The sequence below is a fragment of the Chrysemys picta genome, chromosome 3 (genome assembly GCF_011386835.1).
Source record: "Chrysemys picta bellii isolate R12L10 chromosome 3, ASM1138683v2, whole genome shotgun sequence".
Taxonomy (NCBI): Eukaryota; Metazoa; Chordata; order Testudines; family Emydidae; genus Chrysemys; species Chrysemys picta.
This window is the reverse complement of record NC_088793.1, coordinates 74,280,296-74,297,476: the sequence shown is the minus strand read 5'-3', so window position 1 is coordinate 74,297,476 and position 17,181 is coordinate 74,280,296. Positions and strand designations below refer to the sequence as shown.

Below are 17,181 nucleotides of genomic sequence, written 5' to 3'. Positions count from 1 at the left end.
AATGAATTTAACTTGGAAACATCCTAAATACCCCCCATCATTTTTATTTTCAAATTAGACAAAGTTTCTTACACTTTACATACTGAGATTGTCTTTCAGACCACCAAAAATCAATTGCCCTAAGCAAAGAAATGGAAAAATAATTCTGAGATAAGTGTGGCAGTTGAATATATAATACACAAAAAGAATCCAGTACCTTCATCATGAAAGCACCTGTATGATGGCTGTGTAAATATTTATGTACTTAGGGATGGGAAGGAGGAGATCCTGGTCCTGTTGAAATAAATGAGTTTTCTCCCATTCTTCAAATTGTCCACAAACAGTTTTAGAGGGTATGTTTGAGGATAAAACAAAAATTCCCACTGAAAAGTAAAAAAGGGTTTAATTTGTTAGGAGTTTAGATCACTGAAGAAAATGTTTTATGCTTTAACAGGGTTCTCAATCTGTTCATGCCTAGAATACTGTTTTCCTGTGATGTGGCACCTGGCCCGCTTTAACATTGTTTTATTGTTTTACACAGACAAGATATGCTTAAATAGCATTAAAACTATTTTAGAACCTAGATACTTAAATATAAATAATGATATTTGCTGATACCCCAAGAGACACTTACAAAAAATAGATTAAAAAATCAGTAGCTGTCTAAAATATATAATAGTACAAAACTGGCAGACATTTACAATCCACCCAAGTGTAGGACATTAAAAGTAAGGAAACAACACAGTCACTATACTCAAATGATCAGGTGGATAAATAGGTATTCTATGTAAAAAGAGGATAAAAAAAATCTTTAATGATGAGTTAAAAGGACACCTAAGCTACATAAACAGTGGAATAAAATAAAGAAGAGTCCTTGTTCATAAGCAGATTCATTCATACCAAAGTGCACTTTTTATATACTTGCCCATATATGATCCGATCATAGCTCCTAAAGAGACCACCTCTTTCCCTATAGAACAGCTCAGCTGATGTGCATTTGAACTTCAGGAAACTGGAGGCAGTACATACTTAGTGGAAGGTGATCTTTTCTGGTGCTCATTTCCTTTACCGGTCTGCCAGGGTATGTCTACACAGGATTTTGGAGCCAGTGAGAGCAAGTGAGGGATGCGGTTTGGCAAAGGGGAAACCCGTGCACACTGCCTACGGATTGAGCCACCATTGGAGAGAACTGAGAAATTGCAGTGGGAGTGTGACCACCTTGTCCAGGCTGTCGCGGCCTGGGTGATAAGTTGACACAAGCCAGGCCAGGAAAAGTCTGAACCTCAGCCTTGCATGATGTACTACATAAGTACAAGAGGCCATATGTCTGAGGAGCTTCAAGCAATTCCTTGCTGTAGTGGTGAAGTATTGCCTGAAGCCTTCTATGAGGTCGTGCATTGTCTGAAAACGAGACTCTGGCAGGAAGGCTCTGACTTGACCCAAGTCCAACACTGCCCCTATAAAACTCTATTCTCTGAGTAGGGGATAGAGTTGATTTGTGGACAGTCAGCAAGAGACTCAGCCTGTCAAAGGTAGACCTTATGCCGACATGTTGCTACACTTGTGCCTTGGAGCAGGCCCTGAATAACCAGTCACCAAAGTACAGGAATACCTGCACCTGCCTTTTTCTCAGGAAGGTGGCTATGACCAGTGTTCCCTCTAATTTTTCCCATGCATGTGCTGAATGAATTTTGTTATGTGCACCAATATGGAGGTGATGTGTCACACATCACTTCCATATTGGTGCACATAACAAAATTCATGTGGCGGAGGTGGGACTGAGGAGTGCGGAGTGTGGGAGGGGGCTCAGGGTTTGGGCAGAGAGTTGGCATAAGGGCCCCGGCTGGGGGTGCAGGCTCTCGGGTGGGGCTGGGGATGAGGAGTTTGGGGTGCAGGCTGTCCCAGGGCTGGGGTACAGCGAGGGACTCCCCCCGCCGCAGCTCTCTCCCCTGGCTGCAGCAGGTGTGGGCTGGGGCTGGGTTGGGCTTCTCCCCTGGCCTCTGCAGGTCTCCCCACTGTGGCAGGTCTGGGCCTGGGGAGAGGTATCTCTTCCTGCCTCAGCCCTGAGCACCTGCGTGGTGCTTAATAGGCTGCTGCACAACTTAGAGGGAACTTAAGCAATGTCCGCCATGCACTTGGTGAAAACTCGAGGGGCTAATGACAGGCCGAGGGGGAGGACTATAAACTGGTAATGGTTGTGGTTCACTACAAACCTCAGAAAGTGTCTGTGGGCTGGAACTATCGATACGTGGAAGAACGCATTCTTCAGGTTGAGTATGGTGTACCAGTTCCCCTGATCTAGGGATGGGATGAGGGCAGCCAAAGAGACCCTGTGGAACTTCAGCTTCTTCATGAATCTGTTGAGGCCTCACAGGTCAAGAATGGGTCTGAGACCCCCTTTGGCTTTGGGGATTAGGAAATATCAGGAGTAAAAACCCTTGTGCCCCTTAGCTCCTGAGGAACCTCTTCCACTGCTCCTGTAGTCAGGAGCGTTTGAACTTCCTGCATGAGGAGTTGCTATTGAGAAGTGTCCCTGAAGAGGGATAGGGAAGGGGGAGGTGGGAGGTAGAGGAATAGGAGAATTAGAGAGAATATCTGACTTCTACAGTGCGGAGAACCCAGTGATCTGAGGTTATCTGGGCCCAAGCATGATAGACATGGGACAGATGGTTCAGAAAACAGGGTGAAGGATCCGGTGACTGGACTGGTGAGTCGCCCCTGGGCGTGCTTGGAGCCGGAGGATTGCCTCACCAAGCCTTAGCCTTGATTGAGTGGTGGATGTGGAGGCTCGCGCCTACTATTCCTGCCTAGGCTGGGGAAGGTAGAAGTGTGGAGGGGTTAGGGCAAACCCAGCGATTTCAATGTTGCCCATAGACTTTTAGACTATGAAGCTTGGAGTCCATATGCTCCGAAAACAACCCCACACCGTCAAAGGGCAGGTCCTGAATTGTTTGCTGGACCTCTGGGGGAAGGCCCGACACCTGGAGCCATGAGCTCCTCCTCATGGCTATAGTGGAGGACATGGTTCAGGTACCGAGTCTGCCGCATCCAGGCCTGTAAAGAGGTCCATGCTACTGCCTTGCCCTCCTCCACCAGAGCAGCAAACTCTGCGCTAGAGTCTGACAAGATCAACTCCTAACTCATCATGGTGTTCCATGAATTAAAATTATATCTACTCAGGATTGCTTGATGGTTAGCAATCCAAAGCTGGAGCCCCCCCGCTGGATTGCACCTTCCTGCCGAAGAGGTCCAGCTTCTTTGTCTTTCGCTTTCGGAGTTGAGCCCTGCTGCCAGTCTCTCTTTCTCTCGTTCACTGCAGCTATGACCAGCGACGCAGGCTGTGGATTTAGAATGAAGGGATGAAATACTTTCTCTCTACTCCCTTAGCTGTAGGGGGAATGGAGGCAGAAGTCTGACAGAAGGTCTTTGTGGTGGTTTGAATGGTTCTTATGATGGGTAATGCCACCCTGGAGGGCCCCTCGAGGGTTAAGATGTCCACCATGGGGTCCACAGACTCAACCACCTCCTCGGCTTGTAGCCCCATGTTATGAGCCACCCTGCACAATAGCTCCTGATGTGCTCTATCATCAATGGGGGGCGGCCCAACGGAAGATGACCCCATCACCGCCTCGTCAGGCGAGAACGACAAAGATGCCCTAGGCGGTACTGGGCCCTCCTGTCCTTCTGGCTCCCTAGAATGGTCCTGTCTGGTGCCAGCAGCAGAGCTGGGATCCAGATGGGGTCCAAAGCTGTCTTGCTGCCTTTTGGCAGGGGACGGTCCTGGGATGATAAAGGTGCATGCCTTTCTGAGATTATCTATTGGAATAGGTGCCCCGAGCCTGATGTTATGCCCACGGGGTCCAGAAAGGCCATTGCATGGGCCCTTGCTAATGCGCCAGCCACGACATCATCCCTGCCTCCTGTCTGTAGCGGCTCCACTCTGATTGGAGCCGGCTGCGCCTGGAGTAAGAGGACTGCCTTGGAGGACTCCGAGGGTAGAGACCACAGCAATGCCGAGTGGACGGCAAGTGGTGCCTCATCATTGAGGGCTTGCCTCTAGATGACGGCACACATTGCGGTACCAGAGGTCTATCCCACCTGGCGGGGGGCTGTGGTGCCATTATTGGCCATCAGGCCACCTCAAATGTGTCTGCGGAGGAAAGGAGCTCCAACTCCTTCACCTGGCACTCTCTAGCAGGGGAGTCCAACAGTGCCGGACTCGATGGACCCCTCTGCTGGCCTGAAGTTGACAGTGCTGTTTCCGGCGAGACAGGCGTCAGGTGCCCCTGCACGGGATGCACACTACTAGCGCTGTCAGTCCTGGCTGCTCTCACCGTGGGCGAGTGCTCTCTGTCAGACTTCTTGTGAGCTTATGAGGCACTGGTGTGTGCAAGCGGTGTCGTGTTGCCACCGTGGGCTTCAGTGCCGGGGAGTGCCTGTTCCAAGAGTCTCTATGCATAGAGTCCTCCCTCAGTGCTGTAGCTTCTCTAACGGAGGCCGGAAAGCTCCACATAGAGGTGCTCAGTGCAGAGTCCTGCTGGCCCAGAGCCAGCTAGGAACAGAGGGCTGCCTCCATGAGGAATTGCTTGTGCCTGAAGTCCCTTTCCTTTGTTCTCGGGTGGAACCCTCTGCAGATCTTGCAGCAATCGGTTTGATGTGCCTCCCCCAGACACTTTAGGCAGGACTCATGGGGATCACCCTTTGGCATGGGCTTGTGGCAGGTCCCACACGGTTTAAAGCCTTGGGATTGAGGCATGCCCTGAACCCCAAGAAGGGAAGGAATTGGGGTTGGGGGAACCCCCAACTCTAACTACTGTAACTAACACTAACTATTTACAGGCTAACAGAAAAGAGAGAGATCACTAGAGGAAACACTCGCTGAAGCAAGAGAGACACTCAGCTCCAACGACCATCACACTGGTGGCAAGAAGGAACTGAAGAGACAGTGGGTCGGCAGGGACCTATATACACTGCCAAGAAAGGGTGGCTCCACAGCCTACCTGATGGGAACTGCTAGGGGAAAAACCTTCCGATGACTGTGCACATGGCGCACACACCCCTACTTGGAATTGACATGAGCAAGTACTTGAAGAACTGTTCCTTCTTATGTGTCTGTATGGCACCTATCATATTGAAGCTTCTATTCTGATTTTATAATACAAGGGTCAGCAACCTCTGGCACGCAGCTTGCCAGGGTAAGCACCCTGGCGGGCCCGGGCCGGTTTGTTTATGTGCCACGTCCGCAGGTTCGGCCGATCACGGCTCCCACTGGCCACGGTTCGCTGCTCCAGGCCAATGGGGGCTGCGGGAAGCGGTGTGGGCCGAGGGATGTGCTGGCCGTGGCTTCCCGCCACCCCCATTGGCCTGGAGTGGCGAACTGCGGCCAGTGGGAGCTGCGATCAGCCGAACCTGTGGACGCGGCAGGTAAACAAACTGGCCCAGCCCACCAGGGTGCTTACCCTGGCAAGCCGCGTGCCAGAATTTGCGGACCCGTTATAATACTAGTGAATGGGAAAAGGAGGTCGCAGGAAGAATTTATTTAGATGAGCTTGAAAGAGGCTCTTTTGGAGGTCTTTGACCTAGTAAGTTTCTGGTCTGTATTTTTAATTTTTACAAGCACTTTTATAAATTGAAAATAAAAAAAATACTAAATAAATATTGATAATTTGGGAATACATACAGCTGTTCTGGTTGTATCTATACCTGTTTCTTATAAAGCTGCTGTCTTTTTCCTTTGATATCCTGCTGAAAAAAACCCCATGTTAGATTAGGACAGCTGTCATTGTGTTTCACAGGAAAATGATTTATTGAACACGCATCCCACATTCAGTATAAGAGGCTGATGGAAAACTTAAACAAAAGAGCAATTAAAATTTCATTCTATTTTCTCATCAGTTCTTAATACCATATTTTTAGTAAATTACACAAAACATTGTAATAGAGATATTTTATTTACCAAAACAGCCAGAAATTTACAGTCTTCTTTTAGAGTGACAATTACATAACAAGGTACTTAATATAATTTTAAAATTTCAAGCACATTTTGTATTTGATTAAATTTTGGATTTCCTGAGACATGCATGGCATTTCTTTAGGCTATAGTAAATTAAACACTGTGCATAGCAAAACATTCTACATTAAGAGCAGTGGTAAGTCACTGAAATTTTAGTGGTCAACAAATTGAAGTGCAACAAGAATTAAACTATTCTAGGCTTCAAAATACCTTAGACTATATCTAGAAACATGTAGTAATGAATGAGTACATTACATTTTTAACCCAGTAGTTTCTTACTAGAATACATCTACTTCACTATAGTGATTAGTAAAATATATTATAAATATCTGAACAGGCTATTTTCCAACCATGGGTTATTTACAAGTAGATTTCTCCTCAATAACTAATGCAAGTGGTGCATTTATATTTTGGTTGCTTCTTAACTGAAATAGGACAATGCATCTTGGGCCTGATCCCAGTTTTCTCCCACAGGCAAAACAGGCATAAACCCTTCTGCATTAAGACTGGGTGATTATTGCTATTATGCTTTTTTCTAGAATTGTAAAAATACACACGAGTCTCCTCCTTTTACCACTTTAAAATGCAAACATAAATCCTACATTTTTCATCTTTTGGTTAAACATAGCAGTACCTCCTGTGTAATTTTTTCAAAGGCCTCTGGGTATTTTTGTGAGTTGTGCACTATAGAGAGAGCCTTTTACTGGATTAAATGCAACTTCAGTGGAAGTTTTGCCTATTTAAAAACATAAGGATCAGACCCAGTATGTTTCATGGGTTTGTACTATTAGAAGTCCTGCATCACTATTCACTTTTTCTGTCTTACATTAGACATTCCACTGGCTCACAAAGCAGAAATTGATTGGCAGCTGAATAAGTAGTAAATTTTGGTGAACCAGTCTCCTTTATATACAAATTAGAGCAGCAGACAGTTAATAGAAAGAACCAGTACGCCATGTTTTATGTGAGCAAATGCAATATCTGACACCTCAATTCCAAGGTCATAGTTGATAGAAAATTCACTTTCTACACTGTGACCGCTTAGAGATTGCTACTATCATACACTCTATGGCATTTTGGGCACACAGTTATTCTTCATCAACATTTAAGCAACTAGGTTTTTGTAAACATGATTATAAACGAAAACACTGTGTACTCAAATGATTTGCTATGAGCTAGATTGTGCCACAAATCTCATACATTGAGTAGTACCCTGAATAAGGGTGACAGAATCAGGCCACATTAGTAATACATTTCTACAGCCAGGTAGGAAAATAAAACACCTAAAATGTAACTGATTTAAACTCTGTCAATTGCACATAACAAAATATTAATATCAACAACAAAGTCATAAAAACACATTTTGTAAAATGCAAGCTTTGTTTATAAAATACATATAATAAGCACATTCTCTTACAAAATATTGTAACAAGTTGGTTACATTGGAACTATACAGGAATTCTTAGAAATAAAGTTACTTTAAAAACAGATTTAAGATTTAAATCTGGACAGAAGTAGCAGACTATGACAATATTTTGAAGAGGTTCACAAAAAGAAAGGAATAAAAGATGGTGAGGGTTTACTGAATTGTTTAATATAGGTAATAGAAAGTTAGAACTTCTTTGCAAGTAAAAGGACCAGAACTAATACTTACAGAATCTAGAACAATTTGCCAGAGATTTCTACCTTATCTTAAATAGAATATATGTAGGATTCTTTTAAATCAAATTATGTCTTTCTCCTTTATTAAGTACATACGTTTTGCAAAAACCTAAGACACCAAAATATAATTTACTTGTCCAAGTGCATAAAAATGTGTTGATCTAATCTCTATTTCCTACCACCAGCAATAAAAACTCTATATACAATATATTTTCCTGTAAAACATTATAAAGGGCACCTGAAAAATCCATGCAAGAGACTATCAAAAAAGGTATGTAATATGCAAGTATATACTATGTACACAGTGTGTACAGAATTTCATGGTGAAAGACACTTATTAAGGATTCTTCTGTTCCAAAAACTTGTTAAGTCTGTGACAGAACATTGGCACCACAAGACAAAAGGAACTCTACAAATAAAGCTGATCCAAGATTGAAGCTGTGCATTCACAAGATGACAGCCATAAGGGGTTAACAGTATGTGCAAAATAGATGGACATGCTCTTTTGCTTGGGGAAAAAAGGCAAGGCAACTTTTTCAAATCTGTGCAATATAGACAAGGGTTCTGAGAGTACAGGGGATGGACTACGCTTCAGTTTAGATATAGCCTATGGCAATAAATAAGTATATAAAAAACTTACGTGGGCCTGTCAGAAGCTGAAGTCTACAACTGAATTAATAGGGCCTTCACACACTTTTATAAATGAATTATCTGGCTTTAGAAACATTGCTACTTGGCCTTGGAGAGCATTTCCTGCGTATGGTCATCACTGCTTTCCCCTGTCACGATTGCTCAGTAGTATGTCACCAGTGATTTTAAGCATTGCTATGGAGCACAGGTATAATAGCGAGTGATTGCCTTTAATAATCATTAATAGTTTTTATTTTTGCCTAATTACCATTAATGCAGTATTATCTATTATGAATACTATGGCAAACAGTTACCTACATCTAACAATAAAGATTTTAATGGCAATCATTGCAATGTGTTTTGACTTACACTCGGGGAAAGGTGGAGGATACCGTCCAAGTCCAGAGTCTAAGCTCAAATACAGTGAGAAAGTGGATCAAGATACTTACCTGGATCGCTCTCTGCAACCCAAATTCAGACTTTTAGCTGAACATACTTCAAGGGCAGCTGTTCCTAAAAACTTAAAAAATACAAAGACTCCAAACCCTTTTCAAGGCCATTTGACTCTTTTGGGTTGATTGCTTACATGTTGTGAAGAAATGAGATTCACTGTGTTTGCAGAAGTCTTCTCCCCTTAACCCAATTTTATGAAAGTGTTCTCTACTCTGAGCTATTATACTCCACCTACTAGAAAGTAAAAGGCAGCTCCACCACCCCTCAAAAACATAAATACCTTATCACACACTCACTATATATCCAGGCACTGATATTTGCTGCTTCTAAAAAACAGGGACTCTGGATGCTGCCACTTCATCTATAGGCAAATCTCAAATTAATTCCAAACTTTGATAAATGTACTATCTGGGTAGAAAGTAAGTCCAGATTTTAATAAGGTTGTGGAATTTTGATTATAAAATGGGAGTTGGGTACCTAGGTGGTTTTGAAAATCCTTGTAGGCACCTAATTGCATCTTCAAGCATCTGAATATTTTTTAAAATCTGCCCTTTGGTGCTGTTATGTGAACCTTTGAGAACAATGTGCTTCCACTGCAAAGTCACTGGTTAAGAAGCAATATTTTTTTAAACTAGGGAAAGATATTTCCAATTGACTAGTGGGGTTACAATAATTTCAAAGGGTCCCATAACCAGCATAAACTGGAGGGACTGTAGCAGTCAAATTTGAAGAGTAAATGTTGGCTGTGGGGGAAAAACAGGCAACCAAAAGTTGAATGTAAACTGTCTAAAAAGTGCTAGGAAGCAGTATGCAAGAGATGAAAAGGACCTAAAGCTGAGAAAAACTTTAAGTTAAAGAGACTTCCTCCCTTCAAAACCTCTTACTTCAGAAGTACTACTGATGGTCTGAGCCTTTCCCAGTTCATGTAGGAGGAAGCATGAGCATCCCTTTAAGTTGCTGAGAGCTAGAAAGCTAGAAATGAGGAAATAACTAAAGTAATTGTGCACTCCCAGGCTTGTAAATACTTTAAAGAAGAAGTAACAAATTTAAAACAAACAAATAAAAAGTATATAGTTATTTAAGGAACTAATACTAAAAGGGCATACATTAATTTCCTAAGGAGACTGTATGAAAGTGGTTAGAACGGGGGGGCAGAGAGTTGATACCTGCTCTATGTCCTACACTGTCACTGATTCACTGAATTTTGAGATCCTTAGAAATGAAGTCTGACGGTGCAAAATATTTAGAAGATACCATTTAACAGAATACAACATATTGAAGGTGCACTGTAACATCCCAGACTACATATTAGGCTAGGTCTACACTAAAGCTTATATTGGCATAACTTATGTCGCTCAGGTGTGTGAATAAGCCACCGCTCTGAGTGACATAAGTTACACTGATATAAGCGCTGTGTAGACAGCACCATGTCGGTGGGAGACCTTCTCGCAGAAGTGGTTTTATTATGCTGAGAGGCGAGCTCTCTCCCGTCAGCATAGAGCATCATCACCAGACGTGCTGCAGTGGCACAGCTGCATTGCTGTAGTGCTTCTAGTGTAGACAAGCCCTTAGTCAAGATAGGCATTTCTCAGGCATGTTGAAGGCACCAAGCTACTCATTTCTCAATACACAAAAGGGAAACAATCCTGCATTCCTTGCATACCCAAATTTATCTTCAATGGGTATGCATGGAATGCAGGACAGGATCCAAGATTATTGCTTATCACACTTCGGGTCAGATTCTCTCTATTCTGTATTTTGTGTAGTCACACCAGGGCATTTGTTATGATTTAGTAGAATTTTACACTCACTCTGCCCCGATACAAGTGACTACACAAGATGCAGGGCATTGCTCTATTCTCTTTCTCCCCTTCCCTCCCCCTCCCTCCTTTTATTTACATACATACATACACACACAAACGCACACGCACACACAAACCTGCTCTAAACTACACTAGGACCCAACAAGCGCAGAACTGATCCCACCACTGGGAACCACAAATGGCTCTTCTGCAGCCCCTTTTGTAAGCTACACCCCACACCCCTTGGCTGTAGCTGAGAATATGGTCCTATATGTTAATCTTGTTTAAAAATAAGTTGGAATTTCCATGCCTATGATGTTTGGGGGCTTACTAATAGAATCATTTAAATAATCGGAAGAGAAATCTTACATACAATTTGCCATCCTGGATGTATAAAACAGTTAAAGAATTTCAGACAGTTTCCCTGCATAAGTTTGGCGAAAACTGTCTTTAATCTATGGAGACAAGTTTCAGATAAACTCTTCCTTCCTTCACATTAAGAGGTCACTAACAAATATCAGCAACATCATGTCATTAAGATGAAATTTAAACATGTTTCAGAAATAAAGTTTCACTTTTTCAATCCTGCACTGCGACTGCATGGGCAGATTACTGTGCCTGCACAAAATTCTATTAAGTCAATGGGACTTGAATGGGCAGTTTACATGAAAATCACAATGCAGGATCAGGGCCTAAAGTAAGTAAAAATAAAATAAAATAAAAAAAGCAATTATACTATGCTACAGATTAAATATTTGCCAACGTACTCTCAAATTAACCACAACTATGAAACCAAATAGTGAAACTCCAAACTTGGACCACTATGGGATTTGCTCTATTCAGAACTGGGTAAGTGCCAAAAAAGCATTGCTAGACATAGACCATTGTTGAGTAGTGTCTCAGAAACAACCAGGTCTACAAATGAATGATTTATAATAATTGAAACCTGAGAATCTCAGCTTTCAAACAGTATTAAGCACTCATTTCTAGCAATGACATGTTATGAAATGCAATAAGACCATCACTCAATTACTATCTTGCTTTATTTTCTCCTCACCTGAATTCTGACATGATTTTGGTAGCTGCTACCTTTAGTACTGCAGGAAATCAATGAACTGTCTGAAACCATTTGAAATCTTAGCTTTCAAGTTAACAGACAAAATTCATTCTAGTGGCCAAGACTATTTGCTGCTAAAATCATGTAACAAAGACTGCTCTAGAAAATGAATCAATTGTAGGACTAGTAAATATTTATGTGACTTGTAATCTTTTCAACTTTTTCCAAACACTGGATCTAGGTCTGCAATAAGTAATACAAAAGTCTATCCCTGGTAAACATTAAAGAAAATCTTGTTTAAGAAACAGCTTAGTTTGAGCAATGTCATCACTCAGATACTTTCCCCCCTCATTTTAGTTACTGTTATTCCTTCTTTAATTTTAATCTAGTTAGAAGATCTCAATGCATTTTGTTGACACTCCATAGTTACAAAAAAATACAGAATGCAAAATCCAAATACAAGACTAATCTGGAGTTAAATAACCTTTCATCAATTTTTGAAACCAAAAGCTTTAAAAGCTGTAAATTTCAGAACAATTTCACACCATTCTTAGTGTTTGTACCACAGACAAGGCAAATGTTAAAGTAAACTCTCCGCGTGCTACAAGGTGTACAAATGATATAACAATTGCTATGTTATTTCATGCACCACAAATATTTATCCTCTGAGGAACTATCGAGACAAAATTCTAATCACAGTAGTATTCAACTCTGAAACACGGCTTTATAGCTAAAGGTAATAAATGTAAATATGCTAAATTCTGTCTCACTCTACTTGAGTCACCTCTGAATTATTCCAGATAGAGTTTCTGTAAGTTTTACATAAAGATTATGAATAAAAAGCATCTAGCATTTCACAAAATATTCTCGAATTAAAATAGCCTAGAGATGCAATATTGCTCACTATTATTTTAGCCCCTAAAAGGAGTCAAAGTTAATTCTAACAGGTACAGTAATAGCGCATACTACATTCAAAGGTTATTTTTTTTAAGTATATTTATGATAAAAGACATCTTGATTGGCTGAATTAGAATTTCCAGAGTCATTTTCACCTCTGAGATGGACTGAATGTATTTACAAACAAGGGCAGCGGCACCTCACATAAGCCATTGTTCTTTTTCCTTACTGTATTTCTCAGACCACTTGCGAGTGAGCTCCAGATACATAGTTGGTTTATGAGGCTTGTAATCCAGGTAAGTTACCTGTCCAGTTTTCTTAGGAATAGCTTTTTCAATTTGAGTCCCTTCATGCCATTCATTGAAAGAGGTGATGGAAATAATTTCTGGTCGCACCAAAAGTGCTGCACTGAAGGCAGTCTCATAATACTTCCCATTAACACGGTTGCGGGTGTTGTGGTTATTCCATGGTCGGATGCTGGTGTCAATGTATCCTGGTCCCACACTTGGAATGAACATTAAGTTGCTGCTGTCACAAAAGGCTTTTAGACTTGGCCAATTGTGATGAGATGAGCCATAAGAAAAGCCATTGGTGGCAAAGTATGTATAAATTCCATCAAAACCACTTCTGTGGATTTCATGTTTATGTTTTTCTTCCACTAGAAGTGCAATGAATAATCCATCATATGGTGTATTGCGAATGCTCTGGGATCCAGAAACAGTTAATAGATTTGCCCATATTTCAGGGATTGTTACATAAGAATCATAAACATAAAACATGGGGAGGGTTCTGCCTGTGCTGGTCTTATGCCTGTAAAAAGCTGGATGGCCTCCATATCTATAAAGCAAACAATATGGTAAATATTCATAATAATATGCCAGTTGGGAGAGAATCTTTCACATACTGAACTGAGGAATTTTTTATGCATTTTAAAACTTTATGTTCAAGATGAATTTAATTCAGTAATGTGGCCATTCAAATATATATTTTAACCATACATATGATGGAAATTTATGTATTACAGCAAGGAGATAATAATCTATTGCATAACTTAATTATTAGTGTCAAGTCCTACAAGTAGCCATCACTTTCCTCTCAAAGGCAAAACATTAATTCGCTGAATCGTTATGGAAGATACTCTAAGTGGCAGCAATAAAACAAAAACTGTTCATAACTTCTTTGACTCTCAGGCTGGATTGAATTTAAGGATATTATGGGTTAGCCCATTAGAAGTTTAGATGGCAACCTGTAAGCCTACAAAGTTTTTTGTTTTAAATAAACAAATATAAGTGTCTAAGAGCTTAAATAAAAGCAGTTAGAAATGTCAGTCTAAGGTGTCATGAAGCATGTGATAAAAATTGGTTACTAACCTGGTTCCATAACTGTTAGTCTTTGAGATGTGTTCCACACGTCCATTCCACTCTTGGCATTGGCGTGCCCAGCGCACAGCAATCAGAAACTTTTCCCCTCAGCGGCACCCGTTGGGGTGGCTCAAGCTCCACCTGCTGCTACACACCACTGCACGTAGGTATAAAGGGCAGAGTCGTCTCTAGCCTCCCTCAGTTCCTTCTTGCCATAACTCTGATGAAGAGGGGTAGGAAGGTGGGTCATGGAATGGTCGTATGCAACACATCTCAAAGAACGACAGTTATGGAACAAGTTAGTAACAGTTTTTCTTCGAGTGACTGCACATGTGCATTCCGCTCTTGGTGACTCTCAAACTGTAAGACAGTGGGCGGGATCGGAGCGTATTTCAATAAAGATTGGAGAGCAAGTCATCCCACTCTCGCATCATCTCTGGAGTCTTGAACCACAGTACAGTGGGAAGCAAGCATGTGGACTGAGGAGCAGGCTGACACTCTACAAATGTCTGCAATTGAAACTTGTGCCAGAAAATCTGCCGAGGCTGTCACCTCCTCAAATGAGCTGTGACTCTGTCAGGTGGAGCGACATTAGCCAAGTCATAGTTCATGCATATGCAGGATGTAATCTGGGAAGATGTTCTCTGGATGGAGGAGACTGACTGACCTCTTACTCTGTCTGCCACTGCTACAAACAACTGGGAAGATTTACAAAAGTAACTGGTTCTGTCCTGGTGAAAGGACAAGCCTTTTCTGACAGCCAGGGCTGGCTCCAGGGTTTTTGCTGCCCCAAACGGCGGAAAAAAAGAAAAAAAAAAAAAAAAAGAAAAAAAAAGCCGCGATCGCGATTGGCGGCAATTCGGCGATAGCTCCACCATGCCGCTTTCTTCTTCGGCGGCAGGTCCTTCCCTCCGAGACGGACCAAGGGACCCGCCACTGAAGTGCCGCAGAAAAGCCTGACGTGCCGCCCCTTCCCCTTGGCCGCCCCAAGCACCTGCTTGCTGAGCTGGTGCCTGGAGCTGGCCCTGCTGACAGCCAAGGTATGCAAACACTCTTCGTCCCTGGTTGTATATGTTTTTGGATAGAACACAAGCAAAAAAATTGGCCAGTTGATGTAGAAATAGGAAACCACCTGTGGGATGAACTTTGGATGGATGAGGACACAAGTAAACCTTGTCCTTAAAAAAGATTGTATATAAAGGCCTTGATATTACTGCCCGCACCTCCCCTACTCTTCTAGCTAAGATAATGGCTACCACAGATGCTACACTACCTTCATTGACAGATGCAGCAGCGAGCAGGTAGCCAATGATTCAGATGGGGGGAGGGGCACATGTAAGTTTAGATCCTCTGAGGGAACAGGGTCTTGCACTTGAGGATATAATTTGATTAGGGCCATTTCACTGGAGAAAATAGAGCAATTATCCACTTCAGGAACGGTGAAATAACAGCCAGATGTACTTTGATGGAACTGCCAAATCTTGGGTTAAGTAGTCCAGAATATGTTGAACTGAAGCTGGTCAGTGATACCCCATAATGGTGAGACCAGATAGAGAAACCCTGCAACTTAACAAGGTAAATAACTCTTCTAGAAGGCTTTCTACTATTTAGCAGGACCACCTGAACATCTTTCAAGCAAGCCTGCTCTCTAGCATTTACCTTATGGAGCATCCATGCAGTTAAGTGAAGGGACTATAGGCTCAGGTGGAGTAGGCACCCGTGATCCTAGGAGATTAGATCCGAGTCTAATGAAAGTGAAACTGGAGGTTTCATTGACAGCGCCATGAGAGTGGAGAACCAGTGCTGATGGATCTATGCTGGGACTGTAAGCATGACTCTGGACTGGTCCTGTCTTATCTTTTGCAATACTCTATGAAGGAGTGGGACTGGTGGGAAAGCACAGAGGAGCTTGCCTGCCTATGTCAGTAAAGGGACATCTGTTATGGAACCTACAAGTGAAATTAATTCATGCAGCAACTTATAAGCATTCCATAAAGTCTAGACACTAAACACATACTTATAAGTCTAATATCTAACTTGAACAATACTAACATACAGATGAGCTGGTCTGGTTTCTAGCTATGAATTTGTTAGTGCTCAGCTGATGCCAACAGCCTTGGCAAGAGTTGGCACTTAGTCTGCCAGCGCATAGACAGTATATCACACTTTCACAGTGCTCAAGACCCACTCCAAAGTAATCTGGAACAAAGCACAGCCGAAGTGGGAAAGATGGTTTGCAAAGGAGGTTCAGTTCTGGAGAGATAGAGACTAGTATGTCAACCTTGACTGGCCCATTAAAATGCCTGCTTTGTGGTTCCTGCGTGTCTTGAGGGGCCCAGAGCTGGAGCCAACGCAGCAGGAGGTGGAGACCTACACATATAATCCCTGAAATTCTTTTTGATATGTCCTGTCGAGGAGAGGAGCAGTGTGTCTGCTGTGGCCAACCATGCTTCCTGACTGGGGCAGATGTGCACAACCAAAAGGACTTCAGGGTTGCTCTAGAGTCCCTAACTCCATGGACTTTGCTGTTTCTCTAGTCTGAGGCTAGAGAAGGACCATTGAATAGCAAATCCTGGATAGTACTCTGAACTTCAGCAGAAAGACCAGAAGACTACAGCCAGGATGATCTATGTACGGCCACTGTGGAGGCCATGGTTCTAACTGCTGAGTCTAATCCTGCCTGCAGTGAAGTTCTCATTGACCAAGGAAGAGAACTCCTGCCTAGCATTCTCCAGAAGCAGCTCCTTGAACTTTTCCATGGAACCCGACAAATTAAAATCATATTGTCTCAACAGAGCCGGTTGGTTGGTGATATGCAACTGCAAACCTCCGTTGAATAAATCTTTCTGCTGAATAAGTCTAGCTCTTAGCATTTTTTGATTTGAGAGTGGAAGGCTGGTATTCCTGTCACTCTCTCTCATTAGCCACTGCAACAGCTAATGAGCCCAGAGGTGGGCAAGTATAAAGGTAAACCCTTGGGAGGGTATATATTACTTTCTTTCTGCCCTTTAAGAAGTGGGCGGCAAAAAGGATGGAGTCTGCCATAAAGTCTTTATCGGCTCTATATCTACTCTCTTTAATAACTCCTGATAAACCTCAAATCATCAAGAGGAGGTGAAGTTTGCTGGATGAAATGGCCTCATCTGGAGAGGCCAAAGAGGAAGCCAAGACTTGAGAAGGTAGAACCTCTTCTACTGGCCGTTTTCCCATTCTAGACCATCCTGTTGATGCTCGATACTGGACTCAGTGCTGGATTCTGGGGACAGAGCTGCTTGGTGCATAGACTCAGGCCTTCTAGATGAGGGCACTGAGTCCTGGTCAGTGCTA

General features: G+C 42.5%; 1 protein-coding gene across 4 annotated transcripts in view; it reads right to left on the bottom strand.

Annotated features, from left to right (window-relative positions):
- Positions 1-5,911: 5,911 nt before the first annotated feature.
- MANEA (mannosidase endo-alpha) overlaps positions 5,912-17,181 on the bottom strand; it is a 32,303-nt gene continuing 21,033 nt past the window's right edge. For all 4 annotated transcript variants that reach the window (XM_065588214.1, XM_005301149.5, XM_024102449.3 and 1 more), the window contains one exon: positions 5,912-13,330. In XM_065588214.1, coding sequence (XP_065444286.1) covers positions 12,694-13,330 — 637 coding nt within the window. In that variant the 3' untranslated portion in view covers positions 5,912-12,693. The remainder of the gene's footprint in view (positions 13,331-17,181) is intronic.